Source organism: Zea mays, chromosome 5 (assembly GCF_902167145.1).
Source record: "Zea mays cultivar B73 chromosome 5, Zm-B73-REFERENCE-NAM-5.0, whole genome shotgun sequence".
Lineage (NCBI taxonomy): Eukaryota > Viridiplantae > Streptophyta > Magnoliopsida > Poales > Poaceae > Zea > Zea mays.
Genome location: NC_050100.1, coordinates 215,720,194 through 215,741,979, shown reverse-complemented (window position 1 = coordinate 215,741,979; position 21,786 = coordinate 215,720,194). Strand labels below are relative to the sequence as shown.

Here is a 21,786-nt window from a genome sequence, read left to right as displayed (position 1 = left end):
CTGCGATGACACGAGGTCGTCTTCCCCCTTGCTGGAATCTAGATCTCGCCACTAGGGAGAGATCTTATGGTGCTTTGGGCCGATAGGTCATTCGAGAGGCGTCCTCAGATAATGTGGAGTTGCCTAAAAATTAAGAGACAATCGAGGTAATGTATCTTGAATGGACAACTAGATTTTGTCTCAGGGAGGGATAAGATCATATGGTCGTCTTGGAGTTGGCAAACCAACCAAGACAGATCTAGACGACGTAGAGGGTGGAGGTGGATATGCATAAAGCTACAAGTAGAACTACACTATATCTACTTCTAAGACATGAATGGTAAATAAAATAATTGGTTCGATTTAATATTGAAATGTGTTCGGTGGTTTCTCAATTGGTCGTACCCTTCATATATATATGGGAGGTTTGGACCCATTCCTATGAGATAGCTAACAAATCTCACATGATTAAATGGATAACCACGGACGAGATAAGAATAATCACCCGAGTTAATCTGATCGTACGCCTTAGGGCCGAACCGTCCGCCACTTTTTGTGTTCAACACTGTAGCTTTAATCCGACTGCGGCTTCTACGATATTTTGTCTTTATATATTATAGGTGTAGCAGTCCAAATAGCTGCAAGCCTGCAACCAGGCCCGGGCCAGAGGGCGTGCGAGGTGTGCGATGGAACAGGGCCCCTAAATCTTTGGGGCCCAAATGTGTAGGTTTATAGTACATTTATAAAATAGAAATACAATATTAATCCCTATTTTTTTACTTATCTGTCTGTACTTATGCTCAGTAACGCAAGTAATAGTGAAGTAGACGGGGCTCCAGCCCCTACTCCACTAAAGACTCCTCTAAAATTTAAAATGTATATATATGATATAATGCAAAAAAGATCTTTTACGTTAGCAGTTTCATTTAGTCCTCTCATTCGTTTTGGCTCCGTCTCTGCACATGCTTCTATTATATGACTGTGAGACGTGAGTTTAGCCATAACGTGTATATCTGTAGTTTTACGACGTTTCATTCACCGGCGACGGGTGCCCTCCACCAATAAAAAAGGCCTCGTTTTAAAACTTGTTCAGGGCCTCAGATTTTGCCGGCACGGCCCTGCCTGCAACAATGCAAATGTTGTAGGGCATCAGCCTATTTATATGTAGTAATAGTAATAACCACATAACTTTATCTGCTAACTAAAATTCTTAGAATAACAAAACAAATGCTGTCGGGGTTCACCAATTCTATGTGAGGAGTTCGCCAAACCAAATACGGCTGCTGGGCTGCGTTGGCAGCCGCAGGATCACGGCCCCTTGAAGCGTCCGCCGCTCTGAGCCGTTGGCAAGCAGCCTCGAGAAAAGCTCCCGTTCCTCTCCCTGCGGTCTCGCCCATGTACAACGTTCCATCCAGTCCGTCCGCCGTCAGGCCCGTCACGAGACCGGACGGCGCAGATCGACCAGGCGAACCGGAAGCCGCATCCGCACCGTGCACAAGTCACTCCGTCGTGTGGGGCCTCCGCACAGCCCCATGGCACGGGCCGCCTGCCGCCCGTCCCTCCTACAGGCTGGCACGCATCACGAGGGGCGTCGTGCACGAAGGACGCTTAATCACACAAAAATTATAAACACCCCTTTAATTACCTATTCCCTTACGTCCCCAGCAGCAGTAGCCCCAGCCCCCAGTGCCGCAGTTGCGCTCAGCTATCTCTGCTGAGCCGATTAGATAAATCCGGCGGAGGAAGAGGGAAGAATTATCGTGCGATATTTCCCCCCTCCCACTCCCTCTCTCTCTCTCTCGATTTGCCCGAGAAATTTTTTTGGTTGTTTCCCGCATCACTCTCCACTAGGCCGCCGTCTCCCCCGCTGGTGCTCGTCGCTTCCTGCCCAATTCGGCGCCATTCGCCCGGCGCACTCCCTATTAATTCCCTGCCTCGGTAGTCACTGGCCGATTGCCACGTGAAATTTCCTGTTCCGTTGCCTTTCGGGTGCGCCTGAAGTACCCACACGCTACTAGGGTTCAATCGTCGTCAGCAGGCTTACCTCTCAATCACTGCGGGGCGGCGGCTCGAGGTACTGGTTCTTCGGTTTCTCCGATTCTGGATGCTGGATGGATGGATTATAGGCGGCTTTGTGGTTTGTTATTCCTTCTTCGGATGGATCTAACTATGCGTTTTTTATTGTACAAATGTTTGTCCATCCCCTCTCTTGCAGAGTTTGTGGACAGTTGGCGAAGAGATAGTTAGGTTTTTTTTTTGTCTCCCGTGTCCGATGGAGGAATCGGACTTGGGAGGTAATCTGGGTAAGCAAACGGAAGAGGATAAGGCTGCGGGAGAATCAGGGGATGAGGGTAAGATCGAGAGGAGCCAATCTATCAATCTGAATAGAGTGCCAGCAGTTGCTGTAGAGGCGATGAGCACCCAGGGAAACTGTGAGACGCACGGTGCAGCAGTGCCAGGAACTAAGGATGCAGGCACAGGAAAGGCAGGGCAATCCAGTGGCGATCGACAGGAGGAGAAGTTACCCAAGTGTGAGCAGGTCGACTATGGAAGTGAAGTTGAAGGCTGCGCAGATGATGAGAACCCTGGCAAGAGGGCTGCTTTAGTTACTTTGGTTGGAAATGAATACTGCGGCGACGAGGATGAGAGAGTTCAAGTGCTCACCATTGTCAAGAAGGACGAGCATGCAGATGACATTGTCGACCGTATTAATCCTGGCACAGTTGCAGGGTACAGTGAAGTGAAGGGTGCTGTAGGTGCTTCTGCCGCCACTTCTGCGGTGCGACCTGCTGGCTCCCGATCGTCAAGTTTCCATGGTGTGACTAGGTGAGTGGCGTGTCCCTGTAAATTGTAGCAGTTGCTAAGGGGAGACAAACAATTCAATTGATTTATCACTTTGGTATCTTAACTAAATACACATTGTCTGCTAAGCATACTGGGTCAATTTACCAAAGTCATCAATTTGTGCAGGCATAGATGGAGTGGGAAATATGAAGCTCATTTGTGGGACAGTTCTTGCAGAGTAGAGGGACGTAGAAGGAAAGGGAAACAAGGTATCCATTTTTTAACCATCTAACCAGAACTAGGAGACCTTCAATCTAAAGGAGATTTACTCTTTATATACCGAACCATTATTTTTTGTCAATAAATATTAATTCTATGACATTGCCAGATATAGAAATATGGCCATGTAAATAAAATAGGTTTCCTTGGGAGCTAATATCGTGCATTTATTTCTTTGTCATCTTCTCATTTATCCATCATCGAGTTAGAATATTGGGCAATAGTTTCTGTAGCAGTGAGAGAACAGAACTAGGTTCTTGTACAAATATAGAAGAGCTACAAATTTGATAGCTCTCCAGGCCACATTTCATTTGCTACAAACTATGCACTTCTGAACCAATACTAAATTGTATGTAATTATGTATGCCATATCATTCTTCAGTCAGTGTCCTGTTTCTTTTGTTCTAAGTCAGTATTGAAGTAAGTGTTTTTTTTGCATTATGTAACTTTATCATCTGTCTTAGTCCCACACATGTGTGTTATGATATTTATGTGCCCTATATTGGTTGGTTGACTTAGTATTTCTGGCATTTCACAATTGAGGTGTGATTATTGGAATAGCAAGCTCCTGCAAAAGTAGGTTAGCTTACATTTAGATGCAATATGTGAAAAGTATTTGTTGTGCCTCATGGATCTCACATTTTGTCACCTTCTAAACATCAGTTAACTTGTACTATTAATAGACATTGTCCTGTAGTGGAAGCAGCCAAGTATAGCTGCAAAAACAGTTGCATCAGTTATTAAATTCCTCTAAACATCAATCAACTTGTACTCTTAATAGACATTGTCCTGTAGTGGAAGCAGCCAAGTATAGCTACAAAAATAGTTGCATCCTTCAGTAAATTCCTATGTTCATATGGCATGGGGGAAAACCATTATGCACTCTCTTGTGAGAGTGCCTTTTGTTTAAGATATAATTTTGTATCATGACCTCTTATAGATTGTAGGAGGGGAGTTTTCAAACACGTACTAAATAATTTGTTTTGCTATTGATCAGAAATTAGAATCTTTTTGTTAGTTAGTTCTTTAAGTTGTTTTAACCAAGTATGTCATATCCACTGTTTCTGATGTGTGTGTGTGTATTTCTGGATTCTATATATATTTCTAAGAAATACCTGTGATCGTCCCTAACTGAGCAATTTATCAATAACTGAAAAAACGTAAACAAATTAAGTCTTAAATTTTAAAATAGATTTTTTTACAAATCCAAATGCTACGTCTACGTGCAATAAATTGGAGCAATCAACATCTAAATTGATAACTACTTATTCTTATTTGTTTCCATCCATTCATAATGTGTTTTATCATGAGAATAAAATTTTGGGAAATCATGAGAACTACTCAGCCCTGTTTCAGGATCCACTCTTTGATGAGATAGCCCTATGAACTAGTAAAGCTAGTACTTCCCTGAAAGACCTTTTCCATTGCTGAAGAGATAAAATACCACCATCAAAGATGATATTGTTTCTATGACAATTTGTTATTTTATTTCTTTCTGTATGATGTGTATCTAGCTATCTGTGACTTACTAATGGTTTCTTGCAATGTTCTGATGTGGCGGTGCTTCAGTTTATCTAGGTAACTTTTGTTAATTCACTATCTTCATCTTGGTTCTTGTGTTTTTGGTTTAATTATTTCCCACTAAATTATGTACCTTTCAGGAAGTTATGATACCGAGGAAAAAGCGGCCAGGGCTTATGATGTTGCTGCTATTAAATACTGGGGCGAAAATACCAGACTGAACTTTCCGGCAAGTTCTTTTCCTTTGGCTTCAGTGATATCTATCAGTTACATGATGGCCTTATACATGTCAGAATTACTTCAGATTTCACAATACGGCAAGGAGTTGGAGGACATAAGGGATTTGTCTCGAGAGGAATGTGTGACATACTTGAGAAGGTATGTTTATCAATCTTCCCCATGTATGTCACTGGGTCGAGAAATGGCTATCACAGTAATTTGTCTACTCATGCAGGAGGAGCAGCTGCTTTTCAAGAGGAGCTTCTATTTATAGAGGAGTGACAAGGTTTACCTGTCTTTCATTTGTTCTTTTGAGCTTGCTGAGACTTGGAAGCATTACCCGTTTGTTCTGTACGTTATACTGAAACTAAATTAAAATCTTGCCCTATGGCAGAAGGCAGAAAGACGGGAGATGGCAAGCACGCATAGGACTGGTTGCTGGAACTAGAGACATTTACCTGGGAACATTCAGTATGCAGAACATGAACTTTGATTTACCCATGCCTTTGAAAAGTAACTGGTTTGAGTTTACTGATGATCTTAATTTTGTTCCGAGTCAGAAACAGAGGAAGAAGCTGCAGAGGCTTATGATATTGCTGCCATTGAGATACGTGGCAAAAACGCTGTGACCAATTTTGACCGAAGCAACTATGTCGATAAGGGTATGCACTGTATAGAAGGCGAAGGCTTGAGGCTGCTTGCATCCAAGCCAGAAGAATGACTTCCAAGTTCAATGCAGTGATTGTCGATCGAGCAGATTTGGCCAGACGTATATGCAGCTTAGTTGGTACATATACAGATAGGAGAACCGGTTGCAGTTTGTCAATATTCCTGCTTTACATGACTTGGGATTACAGTTAAATCGACCCGCTAGCAAAAAAAAGTGTGCAAATGTTAGTAGATTTGGCCAGACATATATGAAGATTTTGGGGTTGTATCATAAGGCCTCGTAGGATAGATCTTTCTGCAAATGTTAGCGAAGCCAGTGTTTATGTTCTGTTTGCTAGATTAGCGTTATCAGTTTGCACGTTCCCCTTTTTTTTCTGAATAATTGTCCTTGTATGATCTTGAGGGAATGCGTTTACCTGGTCGTTTGCCATTCTTTTTACCTTTGTGCACTGTGGTGCTCGTCGTGGGCCCAGGATATGGAGTGCAGCGACGCCGTGACCTCGACCTGAATTTCACGAGTGTAAACCAGGTGTTGGCCGCAGCGTCGGAAGAGACCAAGACTTTTCCATGGTTCCAATTCACAACAACTTGCAACCAGAACTACGGAACTAGCGATTTTACCTGGTCGTTGGTTGATCTCTCCAGCTACCATGTGAATCTATTTACGACTTGAGGAGTTTCTGCAATCTAATCAAAGTTCAGGTGCTACCGTGCTCCCACACACCACAAAAAACACACCGATAATCACACGGAAAATTACAACCGAAATACTGTGAACAGCGGAGAGAGGAGGAATAAGAACAAAGATGCAACATGGAGGGCAAGAAAGGACTCGGGAATATAGGAGACTGATTAATGTTTTCATATTTCGGATATTCTTTCATTCCCTCTACTTAGCACGCAGGTTGGCGAGGCAGAGAAGAAACATGCAAGCAGGCACCACTGGACTGCACTAGCTAGTCCATTCTTTACCGGTCCACCGTTGGTTGGGCTTCCTGGCCACGCATCGCGGAAGGCTATCCACTTGGGTAATCCAATAGGAGAGGTAAGCTTTTTAATTTTTAAAGAACTGGTAATCCAATTTCTATAAACTGAGATATAAACTCATGTTTAAAACTATTCTAATTTTTATAAACCAGTTTCCAATAAACTAGGTGCTTCTAAACAGGCCCTAAGTAGCTCGGGCAGTGGTCAGCCTTGCCACCTAAGATCGACACTTGGATGTCGCACAAGGAGACCGACTACTGAGCGTGAGGCTCGGTAGACGGTAGGCAGACTGCTCGGACAGCCTCATCCAAACTTGAGTCGAGTGCACTGGTCAGTGCTTCTGGCAGCTTTAATAAAAGCGTAGCATTCGGACAGTCAACCTCCCATGGCAGTGCCACATGGTTTACACCTATATCAGACAAGAGACGAAGAAATTACTACTATACAAACCGCGACGCAAACGAGTGACGTCGTTCGCCCACGTCGGCGTAAAAAAACCGTCCGCACGATGTTTCATCAACGGAGGCGGTTCCTTCTCAGCTTACCTACGCCTACAGCCTTCCAGAAAGGGCACCTCCGTCCCCAAAAGGGCCTCCTCTCAAATGGCCTGGCGTCTCCAGCGAGGGCGACGACGACGCCGGAGACCAACGGCCGTGCGTCCTCGCTCCTTGTGCGCTGCGTTCGCCTCCATAGCTTCTGCAGGTTCATCCAACACCTTATGACCATTTTTTCTTCCTCAGTAGCGCAAACCAGTATCTACGATTTTCCAGTCTATCGATCTTCGCGGCCGTCAATGTCGCCCTCGTCCTCGCTCTTCTCCCTAACCCAGATGATAGGGAGTCAGCCCGTGCCTGAAGCTGGTTCATCCAACACCTTATTATTGCCTTTTCTTCTTCCTCAGTAGTGTGTACCGGTATCTATGGTTTTCCAAAGTCTCGAATATTTGCCGCCGTGAATGTCGCCTTCGCCCTCGCTCTTCTCCTTAACCCGGACGAGAGGAAGTCAGTCCATGTCGGATCTGAATGATGGAGCTGCGACAAGGCGAAGGGCGGAGAGCTCACATGTCTCCTACTGCTATTGGAAGCGAGCTGTTGCTGGTGTGCACCATGCGCGCAAGATGTTCGATCAAATGCCTAAATAGATATTTGGAATACAGATTTTAGTATAATATACTCCGATTTCCAGTAATGTGCTGGAATGCAGATTTTTTTAATATAAGCTCCATTTTCAATAACGTGCTACACATGTACACATGACTGCTCCTTCACACTGACACCATTATTATATATTTTCCTTGATGCATAACCTACTGGAAGTTTGCAACTGATTTAGTGCTGGAGTGCATATTTTAGTACATGCTCCAGTTTCCAATAATGTGCTATAGATTTACACATGACTACTCCTCACACTGATAGATAGAGAGGAGATAGGTTTTTTGTTTGTCAACCATACCATCGGTGTTCAATGCATCTGATTAAAATGTGCCTAGCGACTGAAACTTTCGATGCATTGGAGCTCAGAGCTACTGGTAGTGCCTGTTGTATAATATGCTACTGAATGAGCGAATGTACAATCAGTAATTTCGTTTGACATCCCACATGCTTTGCTTTGTAGGTCATGATGCAGAGGTAGTGTATATAAACAGAGTTGGCTGTTTAACAGATCTTGTATTTACGGTCTCACAAAGTTACAGTTTCAGGGTTATTGCAGTGCATCTGTAAAATATTAGAACACAGTGGTGACTTGCTCTCGCGTAAAGGCTCCTGAGAGCGAGCGATCAGCAAGCCGGCCTGCTGTCGCTGCTCGCTCAGGGGAAAGAAGATCACACAGATGCAAAATGAGAGCTCAAAAAGAAGCCGTCGTCTAGCAGCGAAAGCAGCAATAGCCACTTTCACCATTCTCCTTACATTAATTCGTATTTCTCTTTGTCTATGATCGTTCACACAAACACTTACTCTATATATACACAGTTCTTATAACAAATAACAATGACACAGTCTAATGCTCTGAAATCACTCCATTCTACGCACTATCATTTAATCTTTGTGCACAATTCATATGTAACAGATAATATTAGTATGATGAGTTTGAAGAAAATTACAACAACATGCTATTTCATAACAGATTGTAACATAAATTATTCTTATCATGAATGATAGCATTCGTTGTTATTAAATCTAAACTATCTTATGTTCATATTCAAACACTGTATTAAAATTTTGTTGTCCAACAAAATCTATTGCTTCCTTTTCTAGCTATTCATCTTTCGAAACCTATAACTAATAGACACAGTTATAGATAATATTGCTTCACACTTTTATTTACATTTACATTTAACAAATACCATTACTTTCTTGCCACTTCTTTATGAATAATTTTTACATATACAACATGATGCAATACTTGACGACGACAAGGAAAATGGTATAGCAGCTACAATTGAATCTCCCCCAAAAAGGTTATACTCTGCTACACAATATCTTACATGTATTATTTTCTTTCTATTATAAAAGTATCATTCCATTTTTCTTTGGTAATTATTGCGACTACAAAAGTGAACTTATCCAAAACTATATTTCTTTCACACATATTTTCCCCATATTTAACTTATCCAAAATTTAATACCACATATACATACAAATAGAAAATAGATATTAATTGTGGTAACCATTTATGCTGAACACTTCTATCCCTTTCTCTTCTACTTCCATAAACGAAGATATTAAAATTCTTTGTTTCCCAACTATACAGGTTCAAATATGGACCCCTGCGCATCAAAGAAAAGTTGGACACCAGATCTTCCAAGAACCGAAGATTTTCTCAGATTATTAGCAACCTTTAAGTTTGTAGAATGTCCTCTATAATTATATATAACTGTTCAACTCTTCTAAAGACATTTCATATAAATATAACAAGGTAGCTTTAAATATCGCAACAAACATATTACCTTCGGCCACAACTCACTTAACTCTATTTTATTTTATATAAATCTGTTGTGCTCTATACTGTCTTTCATGCTCTGTATCATCTTAAAAAAAACTCTCTCGCTTTATTCTTGCTTTATTCGTCTGGCAATATATGAATTATAACAAGCATTAATAATTAACTTAAAAACAATATTGCATATTGTTTACCATGCGCGCAAAGCGCGCACCCGTTACTAGTACCTAGTTCAACAACTACCTTCAAGAAACTAGTGAGGCACATAACTAGAGTCCAGTGTGAATACATAATTTCCAGCAGCATGAAACATTCGCGACATGACCATTACATGAGTTCCATCGCCACAACATATCTACAACAATTATGGTTGTCCATCTACACAATATCATCGATTCAGTAGGTGCAAAACGCAATCCTAATATCCAGACATCTTCCTCCAAACCGATCCTAGCACATTCCTGCATTGAGTATCAATTATCAAAGCACAAAAAAACTTAGAAAGGTTACCTTGCAAAGGAACACATTTTTCCCCAAGAAAACAGAACATGTAAGGCTCCGAAACATCAATGGGGCAGGAGAACACAAATCATGCAGCTACGCTCACCTGGCAAGTGAAGGGAAAATGGTTGCCTAGTACTGATATTCTGGATTGAAGAAAGGGTTCACTTCCCTCGCTTCAGATTCTAGTTGAATCCTGGCCCTCCTTTCAACCTCTACCTCCTCCAGAATTGAGCGCCTTGGGTTCGAACTCTTAAACTGCACGATGTAAAAAAAAGGAATGTTTATGTTCCTAAGCTGCTCTTTTATTTTTCAAGATGAACTCTAAGATCCCTTGATGTAAATAAAATATTCGAGGAAGTAAACCAAAGATAAATGCGAGCTACAAACAGTTCCTTGCAATAAAAATTGGACTAGGTCACTGGGATGCGCAACAGCTGAAAGCATTGTGATTCTATAAACAGTAAAATGATGTTGATGTTTCCATCTTTTGGGCAATGAAATAAAAGAACACTTGCTAACTGCTAAGGGACCGTGTCCCTTTGATTTTCATTAACTAATTGATTCAGTTTTGATGCCAAGGCTGAAAGTTAGACTTCATCTAAAAAAATGCTTATTCAGTTTTGTGTTAAGCTCAACAAGCCAGCTTTTATTCAGTTTTGTGTTAGGCTCAACAAGAAAACTGAATGAATTATGCCTAAAAGCTGCAAGAGTGAACCAAGCTGACAAGAGCACCACACGTTGTCAAACTCTAGGTCCCCTAATTTTTCCCTCGGTTTTGTTGTAGAGGGTTCCTTACACAATTTCTGCAAGATAAAGCCCAGCTATTTGATCTACTTAAAGCTCATTCTGGTAATAAGCATTTCAGTAAGGTTTAAAGGCCTAAGAATGTGAAAATGTGCAAAACCATGGAGGCAGTCCTTCCCCAGTTGTTGATTTTTTTAGAATGTAGGAAATCACAGAAACAATATTTGATAGAACACAATGACAGTTGTTAACTGAATTCCGTAGTATGGATAATAAAAACCACACTGCAATATCATTAAACACTAGGGCAGCATCATCACTGTAGACTTGTAGAGTCATTTTTCTGTGCTTCTCACAGCACAAAAAAAAACCTAACTGGTGCAAGTGTCCACTATTTTCACAAAAGAGAATGGTAAAATTTAACAGGAAACAGATAATACCTTGTTAACAAGATTCTCAAACGCTTTTGATCCATTTTGCTCAATGTACCTCTGTGCAGCTGAAATTACATCATCAGGTCTACTTGATTCATCCTTCTTTGGAATATACCAGATGTTTACAACTTGCTGATTTACAATCATTGGCCTCACAAAATGCTCATATACATGTGCAGCTCCATTGAACTGTGGCAATACTAACCAGCAATTGAAGAACAGCTTTGCATAAGACCAGAAAGGAAGCCTGCAAAGTGCAATAGTTAGCTGCTAAAAATAACTAAAGACAACCAAACAATCTAGCTAATAGTTCAGCTATTAGCTACGTTTAGTAAATTAGCTAATAGTTAGCTATTCGTTAGCCAGCTAATTCCACTAGCAATTTTTTAGCAAACTAACCATTAGCTCTAGTGCATTCAAACAGGCCCTAAACCATTTAAGGTCACTAGCAAAGAAATTAAGGTACTATTGTTTATAGCCCTAAAAAATATACCACATATGACCATTATGGTAAGTTCCAAACTGCACATGGAACTAAAGCTGGTGAAATGCCCACTTGTGCTGAAAGTTTGTTGTTTTACCATTCGAGTACCGGAGCAAAGGTGAGCTCGAATAGAGTGATAAATGAGTACAGCACCCAGTACGTGAGCCATTGCTGATCATCCACAGCAGATTTTGTTTCAATTGCTCTAACAGAGGCATACCTGTGGAAAATGGCCAATGAGGTAAAACAGAAGCAATAACCATCAAACGGAATACAGTTAGTGTCTATATGTTTATCTAAAAGGTTAGTGGGTTAACTTACAGAGGATACGCAAGTGAAACCAAAGGCCTGCAGTGACAATAAAATAGAGGATTAAAAATTTTTCAACTTGCAGCTGAACATTCAGTGATGTACAAAAACCACAAGGTAAATGCTATAACATTTAGCAACCACAAGTTAGCCATATTCTTGGGAGATCATCCATAATGATCTATGGAATTTAATCAAAGACTTTTATAATGGGGTTCTCGACATTAAAAGACTTAACTTTGGTCTTGTTACTTTGATTCCTAAAATTGATAATCCTACGTATATGAGGAATTTTAGACCGATCTGTCTTTTAAATGTTTGTTATAAAATCATTACTAAAGTTCTGACGAATAGACTTGCATCTTGTATTACTTCTGTGATTAGCTCTAATCAATATGGTTTCATTAAAGGGAGATATATCATGGATGGTGTGGTTTCTTTGAATGAAATTCTTCATGAAGTGAAAAAAAGAAAGCAAAGTGGAGTAATTCTTAAAATTGATTTTGAAAAAGCTTATGATAAAGTTAACTGGCAATTCTTGTATTGTATGATGCAAAAAAAGGGTTTTGGGGACATTTGGAGTGATTGGGTTATGATGACTGTCAGAGATGGTAAAGTGGCCATCAGGACAAATGATTTAATTGGTCCTTATTTTGCAACTCATAAAGGAGTTCGTCAGGGTGATCCTTTTTCACCCCTGTTGTTTAATCTGGTGGCAGATGGTTTGGCTAGCATCATACATCAAGCTCAGGAAAAAGGTCTGATTTGTGGTTTGATTCCTCACATCATTCCAAATGGTTGTTGTTGTCTTCAATATGCTGATGATACTATTTTTATGATTCAAGATTGTTTAGAAGGAGCGAGAAATCTTAAATTCATTCTTTGTCTTTTTGAACATATGTCTGGATTGAAAATTAATTTTCACAAAAGTGAAATTTTTTGCTTGGGTGATGCTAAAGAATTCACTGATTTATATGCTGACATTTTTACGTGTCCTATTGGTAGCCTTCCAATGAAATACCTTGGTGTGCCAATTGACAATAAGAAGATTAGTAAATCTCTTTGGTGTTCTATGTTGGAAAAAATGGACAAAAGGCTGGCTGGTTGGAAAGGGAGGTTCTTGAGTCTGGGAGGCAGATTGACCCTTTTGAACAGTTCGCTTTCTAATGTACCTCTGTACATGTTATCGATTTATCCGGCTCCTAAATCGGTTACTAGAAAATTGGATTTATTCAGAAAAAATCTTCTTTGGCAAGGTGGTTCACAGGCAAAAAAGATGCACTTGGTTAATTGGCAGACAGTTTGCTCCTCCAAAAGCTTAGGGGGTTTAGGTGTGTTGAATTTGGGTTTTATGAATGATGCGCTGCTATCCAAATGGCTTTGGAATTTGGAAAATACTAATGGTTTATGGCAGAAAATAATTGCTGAAAAATATATTAAGGGAAAACCCCTTATTTCTGTTAATCAAAGACAGACTGACTCTCATTTTTGGAAAAAACTCTTAAAGCTTAGGGAGAGTTTCTTTAAACACTGTAAGATGTCAGTTGGTAATGGCCATCGTACTAGTTTTTGGAAAAATTTCTGGATTGGTGATGGACCTCTGGCCTTGAGATTTCCCATTCTGTTTGATTTAGCTGCAGACAAAGACATTTAGGTGTTTAAAGTTTTGTCTTCAGATTTTGAGGCTCTTTCCTTCAGAAGAAGAATGACTGGCAACCTTCAGGGGCTTTTTGATGAGTTAGTGACTTTATGTTCTGGTTTTAGTTTGTCAAGTCATGAAGATAAACCTGTTTGGAGATTGGGCAATAAAGGATTCACTGTCAATTCTTTGTATAAGAAAAATTCTTTGGATCAGATCAAAGTTCCCTACAGATTTCTATGGAAATCCAAATTACCACAAAAAATCAAAGTTTTTCTGTGGCTGGTGATTAGAAACAAAATCCTTACAAAAGACAATCTGAAAAAAAGAAATTGGAAAGGTTCTGATGATTGTTGTTTCTGTGGTGGCTTGGAATCAATTGATCACTTATTTTTTAAATGCTCAGTTGCCAGATTTGTCTGGAGAGTGATTCAAATTGCCCTTAAGTTGGATTACATTCCAAAAAATATTGATGAAGTGTGTGATAGCTGGATGAAAAATCCTAAAAACAAAATGTCAAGTCTTCTGATTTTTGGCTGTGGGGCTTTGTTTTGGGCTATTTGGAGAACCAGAAATGATTGGTTTTTTGGTGAAAAAAGTTTAATTGATCCTGCTAACATAATATTTCTTTGTTGCTTTTGGTTGGATTCTTGGGCCATTCGACAGAAAGAGACGGAAAAAAAGATGGTGGTCCAAGGAAGCCAACTCATTCGAAAGATAATAAGTGAAGCGATGAGCAGGACGTTCGGGTGGTGCCCGAGGGATCGACGCATTTCTGGCTGAAGTCTTCGTTTTGGCTCAGGCGTCTGCGGTAGTCGATCAGTGCAGCTCAAAAGTGCTTTTGGATTTAAAAAACTGTGTTGGTTGTTCTGCCAGAAACTGAATTTTATTTTGCTGGTCTGATCCTTTTGGGTTTGCTCTCTGTAAATAAGCTTAGCTTAAAAACTGTGGGGCTGTTAGGTCGGAGATTAGTGGTGTTTATCTTCTGCTATGTTCGTTCTGATGGTTGAAGTTAGTTTCACTAGTTTCCTCTGGTTGGTGATGGGAAGTTTCTCACCGTTCTGGCTTGTAATGAACTGTTACCTATTTCTTAATGAAATAGGGGGCTATGCCCCTTCGTCAAAAAAAACAAGTTAGCCATATTCTCAGGATATCACGTGCTTTTATATTGCCATGTGCTACATGGGGAAGCTATCCTGATTATGATACTGATATGCAACGGAAGATGCTAGTAATTCTGCAAAAGTTGTAAAATCATAAGGAGCTAGTAGCTTAAAATTCCATCCTTATGTTTAAAAAAAGGGTCGGTAAACCATCATCGAAGATCCACTAATCTAAAAAGGATAGAACATCAGCGTCACTAACAGAATGTCAGCATCATGAGTTCCATCGTTTGGTCAAATCTTACTTGCTAACGGATTTTTTTTTCCACATAATCTTGGTCGTGGATGGACATATCATTCTTCCCCCTTATCCTTCTTCGTTCCTTTTTGGAAATTTAACACGCTCCTTCCAGACTACGGCCAAATTGCCGAAGTCCTAATGTCGGATGCTACATGGCATTTCACCATTTCATCGACCATGCTCAGCTCCGCATCAGGTATTTGGGTAGGTTCACGATCACTCGCCCTAAGTACACAAATTGTTTACTGATGCTACTGGTATGAACAACCTCTGCATCTCAAGTGGAATAGCAGCACCGCTCACGAGTCGCACGGGGAACGCAGAGACGAGCAGCTCAAGAGCTAAGAATCTGAAGTCGGGGAATCAGATCAGGAATGCGTACCCCGCGAGGACATCCATGTTGTTGACCAAGACCTTGAGGAAAGATCCGGATCCGCCCCCCATTCCGTAGTTACCCCCAGCAAAACTGCGAAATCTGTAGAGGAATGCGAAGGCCGAAGCCGAACTGAGATGAGCGGGAGCCGCTGGGTTTGGTGGTCTAGAACCTGCTACTGCGACTGCGAGTGAGAGGCCGCCTTTCGTTCTCTTTCTTCCTTCACTCCTTCACCAACCTCCGCGTCTTTCGCCGTCGACCTGACGTGACGAAGTCTTTCTTGCTCTTCTCTCTCATGCTTCATCCGAATACGACGTGTGGACCAAGTGCGTGGCGTGGCGCGACGCACGTGATAGCAGAGGCCCATGAAGTGTTACCGGATTGGGCCGGATCTAATGGGCCTGTACATCATCTCTCATAACGAATCTTGCACCAACAGCGGATAGGTCCATGACGCCCGTTCACTCGTGGCGTTCGTGTTATTGCGGTTCGGTTTGTTGGGAAAAAAATTCAGTAAATTCCGAATACAAACTCATTTCTTTGCGGCTCTTCACACCCAACACTTGAAGGCCTATATAAATTAAAAAAACAAATTATCAAAAAGTTAAGTTGCAAATTTTGACATGTATCTGAAGTAGGGATAAAAATGAGTATATACCTATTTCATACCTGTACCCATTAGGAAAAAAATCATACCCGTCGGGTTACCCATATATGCTCATGGGTATAAAATCTTACTCATACTCGTACCCGCTAAGAAAAATCTCAAATTCTAATTTTCCAATCACTCAAAATGTCAAATAAACACATAAAAATAAGTGTAAATTAAAATTTAACAAACCATATGATTACAACACTTGATAATTGAATAAATGATAGCCAAAGAAGGGCTTTCTTTTAACTAAGATGGATTTTATTAGATAAGGATAGTGGTGTGATACGGGTATAATTTATCCAAGGGTACACTACTTTTTTGTATGTTGGTTTTTAGCCCCGAGGCGTCCCCAAACAGATCCAAAATCATGGTTACCATGTGCAGATCACTGGCAGCCGGCCTCAAGAACATCACCACATCATCAGCATAAAGCGATAATCGGTGCTGAATGGAACGAGTTGAAAGGTGTTGGAGCAGTCCCCCATCAGCAGCTTTAACAATTAGGCCATTGAGAACATCCATAACAATGATGAAAAGAAGAGGGGATAGTGAGTCACTGATGGAATAAGTCTTGAGCATCTAGAGGACAGCAATCGCTTTTGACTGTCCTCTGTAGTCCTTTAGCATCTAGAGGACAGCTTGACTGTCCTCTGTAGTCTCTTTAGCATCTAGAGGACAGCAGACGCTTTTTGACTGTCCTCTGTAGTCGCTTTAGCATCTAGAGGACAACAGTCGCTTTTGACTGTCCTCTGTAGTCTCTTTAGCATCTAGAGGACAATCCTGTTGTGTAGTGTGTGTGAGAAGGTGTGGTAGTGCAGCCTCTAGGGCTATAAATATGGGTCTCCAACCCTTAGATGGGTATGGCATTGTGTAGTGTTTGAAGAAATAAACAGAAAATTGCCCCAACTCATAGTGTCATCCTCTTGATGAGAGTTAGAGTCCCTCTACTTACAATTGGTATCAGAGGCAAACTATCCTGCAGCCTAAACATCTCGTGCTCATCTCCTTCCCGCGCCTCTCCCCACACTCAGTCGGCAGCAAGAGCTCCAACTGTTCCTTCCTCCCCTGCTCAGACGAGCAGTCTTTCGTCTGAGACAGCCTCTTCCACACGCAGCGACCCCTCACTAGCCCACCATGTCCCTACACTCGGCCACTTCGAGTGCGCGGCGCCAGCAGGAGGCCGAGGTCGCCGCGGCACAAGAACGCGAGCGAGAAGCAGCAGCGGCGGCAGCGACAGCGGTGAGGGCAGCACGGTTGGCGGCGGCGGAACTGGCAGCGGCGAGAGCGGAAGTAGAAGCAGCGGAGGCGACGGATGCTGCACGTGTGGCGGCAGCAGAGCTCGAGGTTCTGTGTGGCAGTAGAGCTGGCAGCTCTGCTTCTGTCGACGACAACACCGACGAAGAGCTCAGGCTGGCGAGGGAAGCAGCGCGAGAGCAGGCGCCACAGTGGGCAGCCGCGCATCCCCATGGGGGCGCGCGTGGCGGCAGCCCAGATAGGCGCCGACGCGCTGACGGCGCTCCTGGCGAGGGCGCACGCGGTGGCAGCCTAGATGGGCGTAGACACGCCGGCGGTGCTCCCGGCGGCGGCGACCGAGTCGACGGAGATCGCGGCCTCTACAGGCGGCGCGGCTCTCCCTCCCCGGATCGGTACCATGGTCGCCGCATGGCCCAGGCCATTGTCAGGGACATCGGTCCTGGCGGTGGGTGGCCTACCCTCACCAAGACCAACTACGTCGAGTGGGCCGCGGTGATGAGGGTACGGCTCCAGGTTCGCCATATGTGGGAAGCAGTTCGGTACGACGACGTCGACTACCACGAGGATCAGCGGGCGCTGGATGCCCTCATTGCTGCAGTCCCGCCCGAGATGCAGTTTTCGTTTTCCCAGAAGCGGACTGCCAAGGAGGCCTGGGACGCCATCGCTGCGACCCACATCGGAAGTGACCGTGCCCGCAAGACCACACCGTAGACACTTCGCAAGGAGTGGGATAACCTGGCCTTCAAGCCAGGTGAGGATGTTGATGACTTTGCTCTCTGCTTCAACACTCTGTTGCAGAAGATGGTGCAGTTCGGTGATGACACCTACGATGAGGAGAGAGCTGTTGAGAAACTCTTCCGTTGCATCCCCGAGAAGTACAAGCAGATTGCTCGCTCGATCGAGTCTCTGCTAGACCTCTCCACGATGATGATCGAAGAGGCGATAGGTCGTCTCAAGGTGGTCGACAGCGACGAACCACAGGCTCTCTCTGGGCCTATCACTATCGGCGAGAAGCTACATCTCACTCGGGAGCAGTGGGAGGCCTGCCAGGGTGACAAGAAGAAGGGGGAGTCCTCCTCGACACGAGGCCGCAAACGCAGCAAGCAGCGCAAGGCGCGTGGAGGCGCCCAGGCCGGGGCGCGAGGACTAGGGCTGGACGAAATGCTCGTGGCTCGCTGGCTCGCTCGGTTCATGGTCAGCTCGGCTCGGCTCAGATCGGCTCGTTTGAATTTTTTCACGAGCTGAGCTGACATCCTAGCTCGGTTCGTTAACGAGCCAGCTCGGTTCGTTAACGAGCCAGCTCGCGAGCTAAACGAGCTACCATATTCCAACAAAACGAAACTATATGCATATCATTTACAGAATAATGGATGAACATGTTATATATATGTGAGGTGTCTATGGCCTATGAATTAAACTAATGATTAATGAACTATGTATATGTGTTAATTTGGTCTATGCAAATATAATTATGGGTTAAACTGTTGAACATGCATGTGTATTGTGAATTAATAAGTGATGAATGTGCTAATTTGGTGTTACATTGACGTGGTTTGTGAAACTATGAGTATAATTACTATTTTCTATTGTTAAATTAGTTTAGAATAAAATAAAAATAAATATTATGTATATATTAATTTTTTTCTGCTTTGGCTCGCGAGCTAAACGAGCCGAGCCGAGCTGACTCTGTGGCTCGTTAGCTTAACGAGCCAGCTCGAACTCGGACGAGCCGAGCCAAGCTGGCTCGTTATCCACCCCTAGCGAGGAGATGCTGAGGGTGGTGCACGTGGAGGTGCCCAAGGCGGCGCCGTCGGCAACAAGAAGCCGGCACGAGACGACGGCTGTCACAACTGCGGCAAGCTTGGCCACTGGGCCAGGGACTGTCGGCAGCCACGACGTGGTCAGGCCAACGTCGCACAGGCGGAGGCGGAGGAGGAGGCCCTGCTCCTGGCACATGCAAGCATCGAGCCTGATGGAATAAGTCTTGAGCATCTAGAGGACAGCCTGCTTTTGACTGTCCTCTGTAGCCCTTTAGCATCTAGAGGACAGCTTGACTGTCCTCTGTAGTCTCTTTAGCATCTAGAGGACAGCAGTCGCTTTTTTGACTGTCCTCTGTAGTCGTTTTAGCATCTAGAGGACAACAGTCGCTTTTGACTGTCCTCTTTAGTCTCTTTAGCATCTAGAGGACAATCCTGTTGTGTAGTGTGTGTGAGAAGGTGTGGTAGTGCAGCCCCTACGGCTATAAATATGTGTCCCCAACCCCTCTAAGGGTATGGCATTGTGTAGTGTTTGAAGAAATAAACAGAAAATTGCCCCAACTCATAGTGTCATCCTCTTGATGAGAGTTAGAGTCCCTCTACTTACAATTGGTATCGGAGCCAAACTATCCTGCAGCCTAAACATCTCGTGCTCATCTCCTTCCCGCGCCTCTCCCCACACTCAGTCGGCAGCAAGAGCTCCAACTGTTCCTTCCTCCCCTGCTCAGACGAGCAGCCTTTTATCTGAGACAACCTCTTCCACACGCAGCGACCCCTCACTAGCCCACCATGTCCCTACGCTCGGCCACTTCGAGTGCACGGCGCCAGCAGGAGGCCGAGGTCGCCACGACACAAGAACGCGAGCGAGCAGCAGCGGCTGCAGCGACAGCGGCGAGGGCAGCACGGTTGGCGGCGGCGGAATTGGCAGCGACGAGAGCGGAAGTAGAAGCAGCGGAGGCGGCGGATGCTGCACGTGCGGCGGCAACAGAGCTCGAGGTTCTGCGCGGCAGTAGAGCTGGCAGCTCTGCTTCTGTCGACGACAACACCGACGAAGAGCTCAGGCTGGCGAGTGAAGCAGCGCGAGAGCAGGCGGCACAGTGGGCAGCCGCGCATCCCCATGGGGGCGCGTGTGGTGGCAGCCCAGATAGGCGCCGACGCGCTGACGGCGCTCTGGGCGAGGGCGCACGCGGCGACAGCCCAGACGGGCGTAGGACGCGCCGGCGGTGCTCCCGGCGGCGGCGACCGGGTCGACGGAGATCGCGGCCTCTACAGGCGGCGCGACTCTCCCTCCCCGGATCGGTACCATGGTCGCCGCATGGCCCAGGCCATTGTCAGGGACATCGGTCCCGGTGGTGGGTGGCCTACCCTCACCAAGACCAACTACGTCGAGTGGGTCGCGGTGATGAGGGTACGGCTCCAGGTTCGCCAAATGTGGGAAGCAGTTCGGTACGGTGACGTCGACTACCACGAGGATCGGCGGGCGCTGGATGCCCTCATTGCTGCAGTCCCGTCCGAGATGCAGTTTTCGCTTTCCCAGAAGCGGACTGCCAAGGAGGCCTGGGACGCCATCGCTGCGACCCGCATCGGCAGCGACCGTGCCCGCAAGACCACACTGCAGGCACTTCGCAAGGAGTGGGAGAACCTGGCCTTCAAGCCAGGTGAGGATGTTGATGGCTTTGCTCTCCGCCTCAACACTCTGTTGCAGAAGATGGTGCAGTTTGGCGACGACACCTACGATGAGGAGAGAGCTGTTGAGAAGCTCTTCCGTTGCATCCCTGAGAAGTACAAGCAGATTGCTCGCTCGATCGAGTCTCTGCTAGACCTCTCCACGATGACAATCGAAGAAGCGATAGGTCGTCTCAAGGTGGTCGATGGCGACGAACCACAGGCTCCCTCTGAGCCTATCACTATCGGCGGGAAGCTACATCTCACTCGGGAGCAGTGGGAGGCCTGCCAGGGTGACAAGAAGAAGGGGGAGTCCTCCTCGACACGAGGCCGCAGACGCGGCAAACCGCGCAAGGCGCGTGGAGGCGCCCAGGCCGGGACGCGAGGACATGCTGAGGTTGGTGCCCGTGGAGGTGCCCAAGGCGGCGCCGTCGGCAACAAGAAGCCGGCACGAGACGACGGCTGTCACAACTGCGGCAAGCTTGGCCACTGGGCCAGGGACTGTCGGCAGCCACGACGTGGCCAGGCCAACGTCGCACAGGCGGAGGCGGAGGAGGAGGCCCTGCTCCTGGCACATGCAAAAATCGAGCCATCTCCAGCGGCACCGGCCGCAGCGGCACTCCTCCACCTTGATGGGTCGAAAGCACGCGCTTTCCTCGGCGACGGCTCCAGCAAGGACATGATCGAAGGATGGTGCCTTGACACCGGCGCCACTCATCACATGACCGACCGACGGGAGTTCTTCACCGCGCTTGACTCTAGCGTACGAGGCTCCGTCAAGTTTGGGGACGTCTCCGGCGTAGAGATCAAGGGCGCCGGCTCAGTCGTCTTCACCGCCACGTCTGGTGAGCACAGGCTGCTCAACGGAGTCTACTACATCCCCGCGCTGAGGAACTCTATCATCAGCTTGGGACAGCTGGATGAGAACGGTTCGCGCGTGGAGGTCGAGCACGGAGTCATGAGGATCTGGGATCCCTCCCGTCGCCTTCTTGTCAAGGTACGCAGGAGTGCAAATCGGCTTTACATCCTCAATGTGAAGGTGGCACAACCTTGCTGCCTTGCTGCTTGTCGAGACGACGGGGCATGGCAGTGGCACGAGCGCTTCGGGCACCTTAACTTCGAGGCTCTGAAGCGGCTCAGTGCCAAGGAGATGGTACGAGGCCTGCCGTGCCTTGACCATGTGGAG

The 21,786-nt window shown here is 45.0% G+C and overlaps 2 protein-coding genes across 3 annotated transcripts; one reads left to right on the top strand and one right to left on the bottom strand.

Moving 5' to 3' along the window:
* Positions 1-1,598: 1,598 nt before the first annotated feature.
* Positions 1,599-5,890, top strand: LOC100193057 (uncharacterized). 2 transcript variants are annotated; one of them, XM_008682871.3, is made up of 9 exons: positions 1,599-2,053; positions 2,195-2,805; positions 2,950-3,032; positions 4,612-4,620; positions 4,704-4,792; positions 4,868-4,941; positions 5,018-5,068; positions 5,177-5,253; positions 5,343-5,890. In XM_008682871.3, exons 2-9 carry the CDS (start codon positions 2,252-2,254, stop codon positions 5,501-5,503), a joined length of 1,098 nt encoding a protein of 365 aa, XP_008681093.1. In that variant the 5' UTR covers positions 1,599-2,053; positions 2,195-2,251; the 3' UTR covers positions 5,504-5,890. The 2 variants fall into 2 exon arrangements, with proteins under 2 accessions (XP_008681093.1, NP_001131696.1); NM_001138224.1 differs by having other exon boundaries at positions 1,727-2,053; positions 5,349-5,824.
* Positions 5,891-9,518: 3,628 nt separating this feature from the next.
* Positions 9,519-15,553, bottom strand: LOC100283764 (HVA22-like protein a). The gene is made up of 6 exons (NM_001156663.1): positions 15,279-15,553; positions 11,866-11,892; positions 11,642-11,764; positions 11,067-11,307; positions 9,986-10,137; positions 9,519-9,839 (listed from the first exon to the last, which is right to left on the bottom strand). The coding sequence occupies exons 1-5, from the start codon at positions 15,338-15,340 to the stop codon at positions 10,012-10,014; spliced, it is 579 nt and encodes a 192-aa protein (NP_001150135.1). The 5' UTR covers positions 15,341-15,553; the 3' UTR covers positions 9,519-9,839; positions 9,986-10,011.
* Between the last annotated feature and the right edge of the window lie 6,233 nt (positions 15,554-21,786).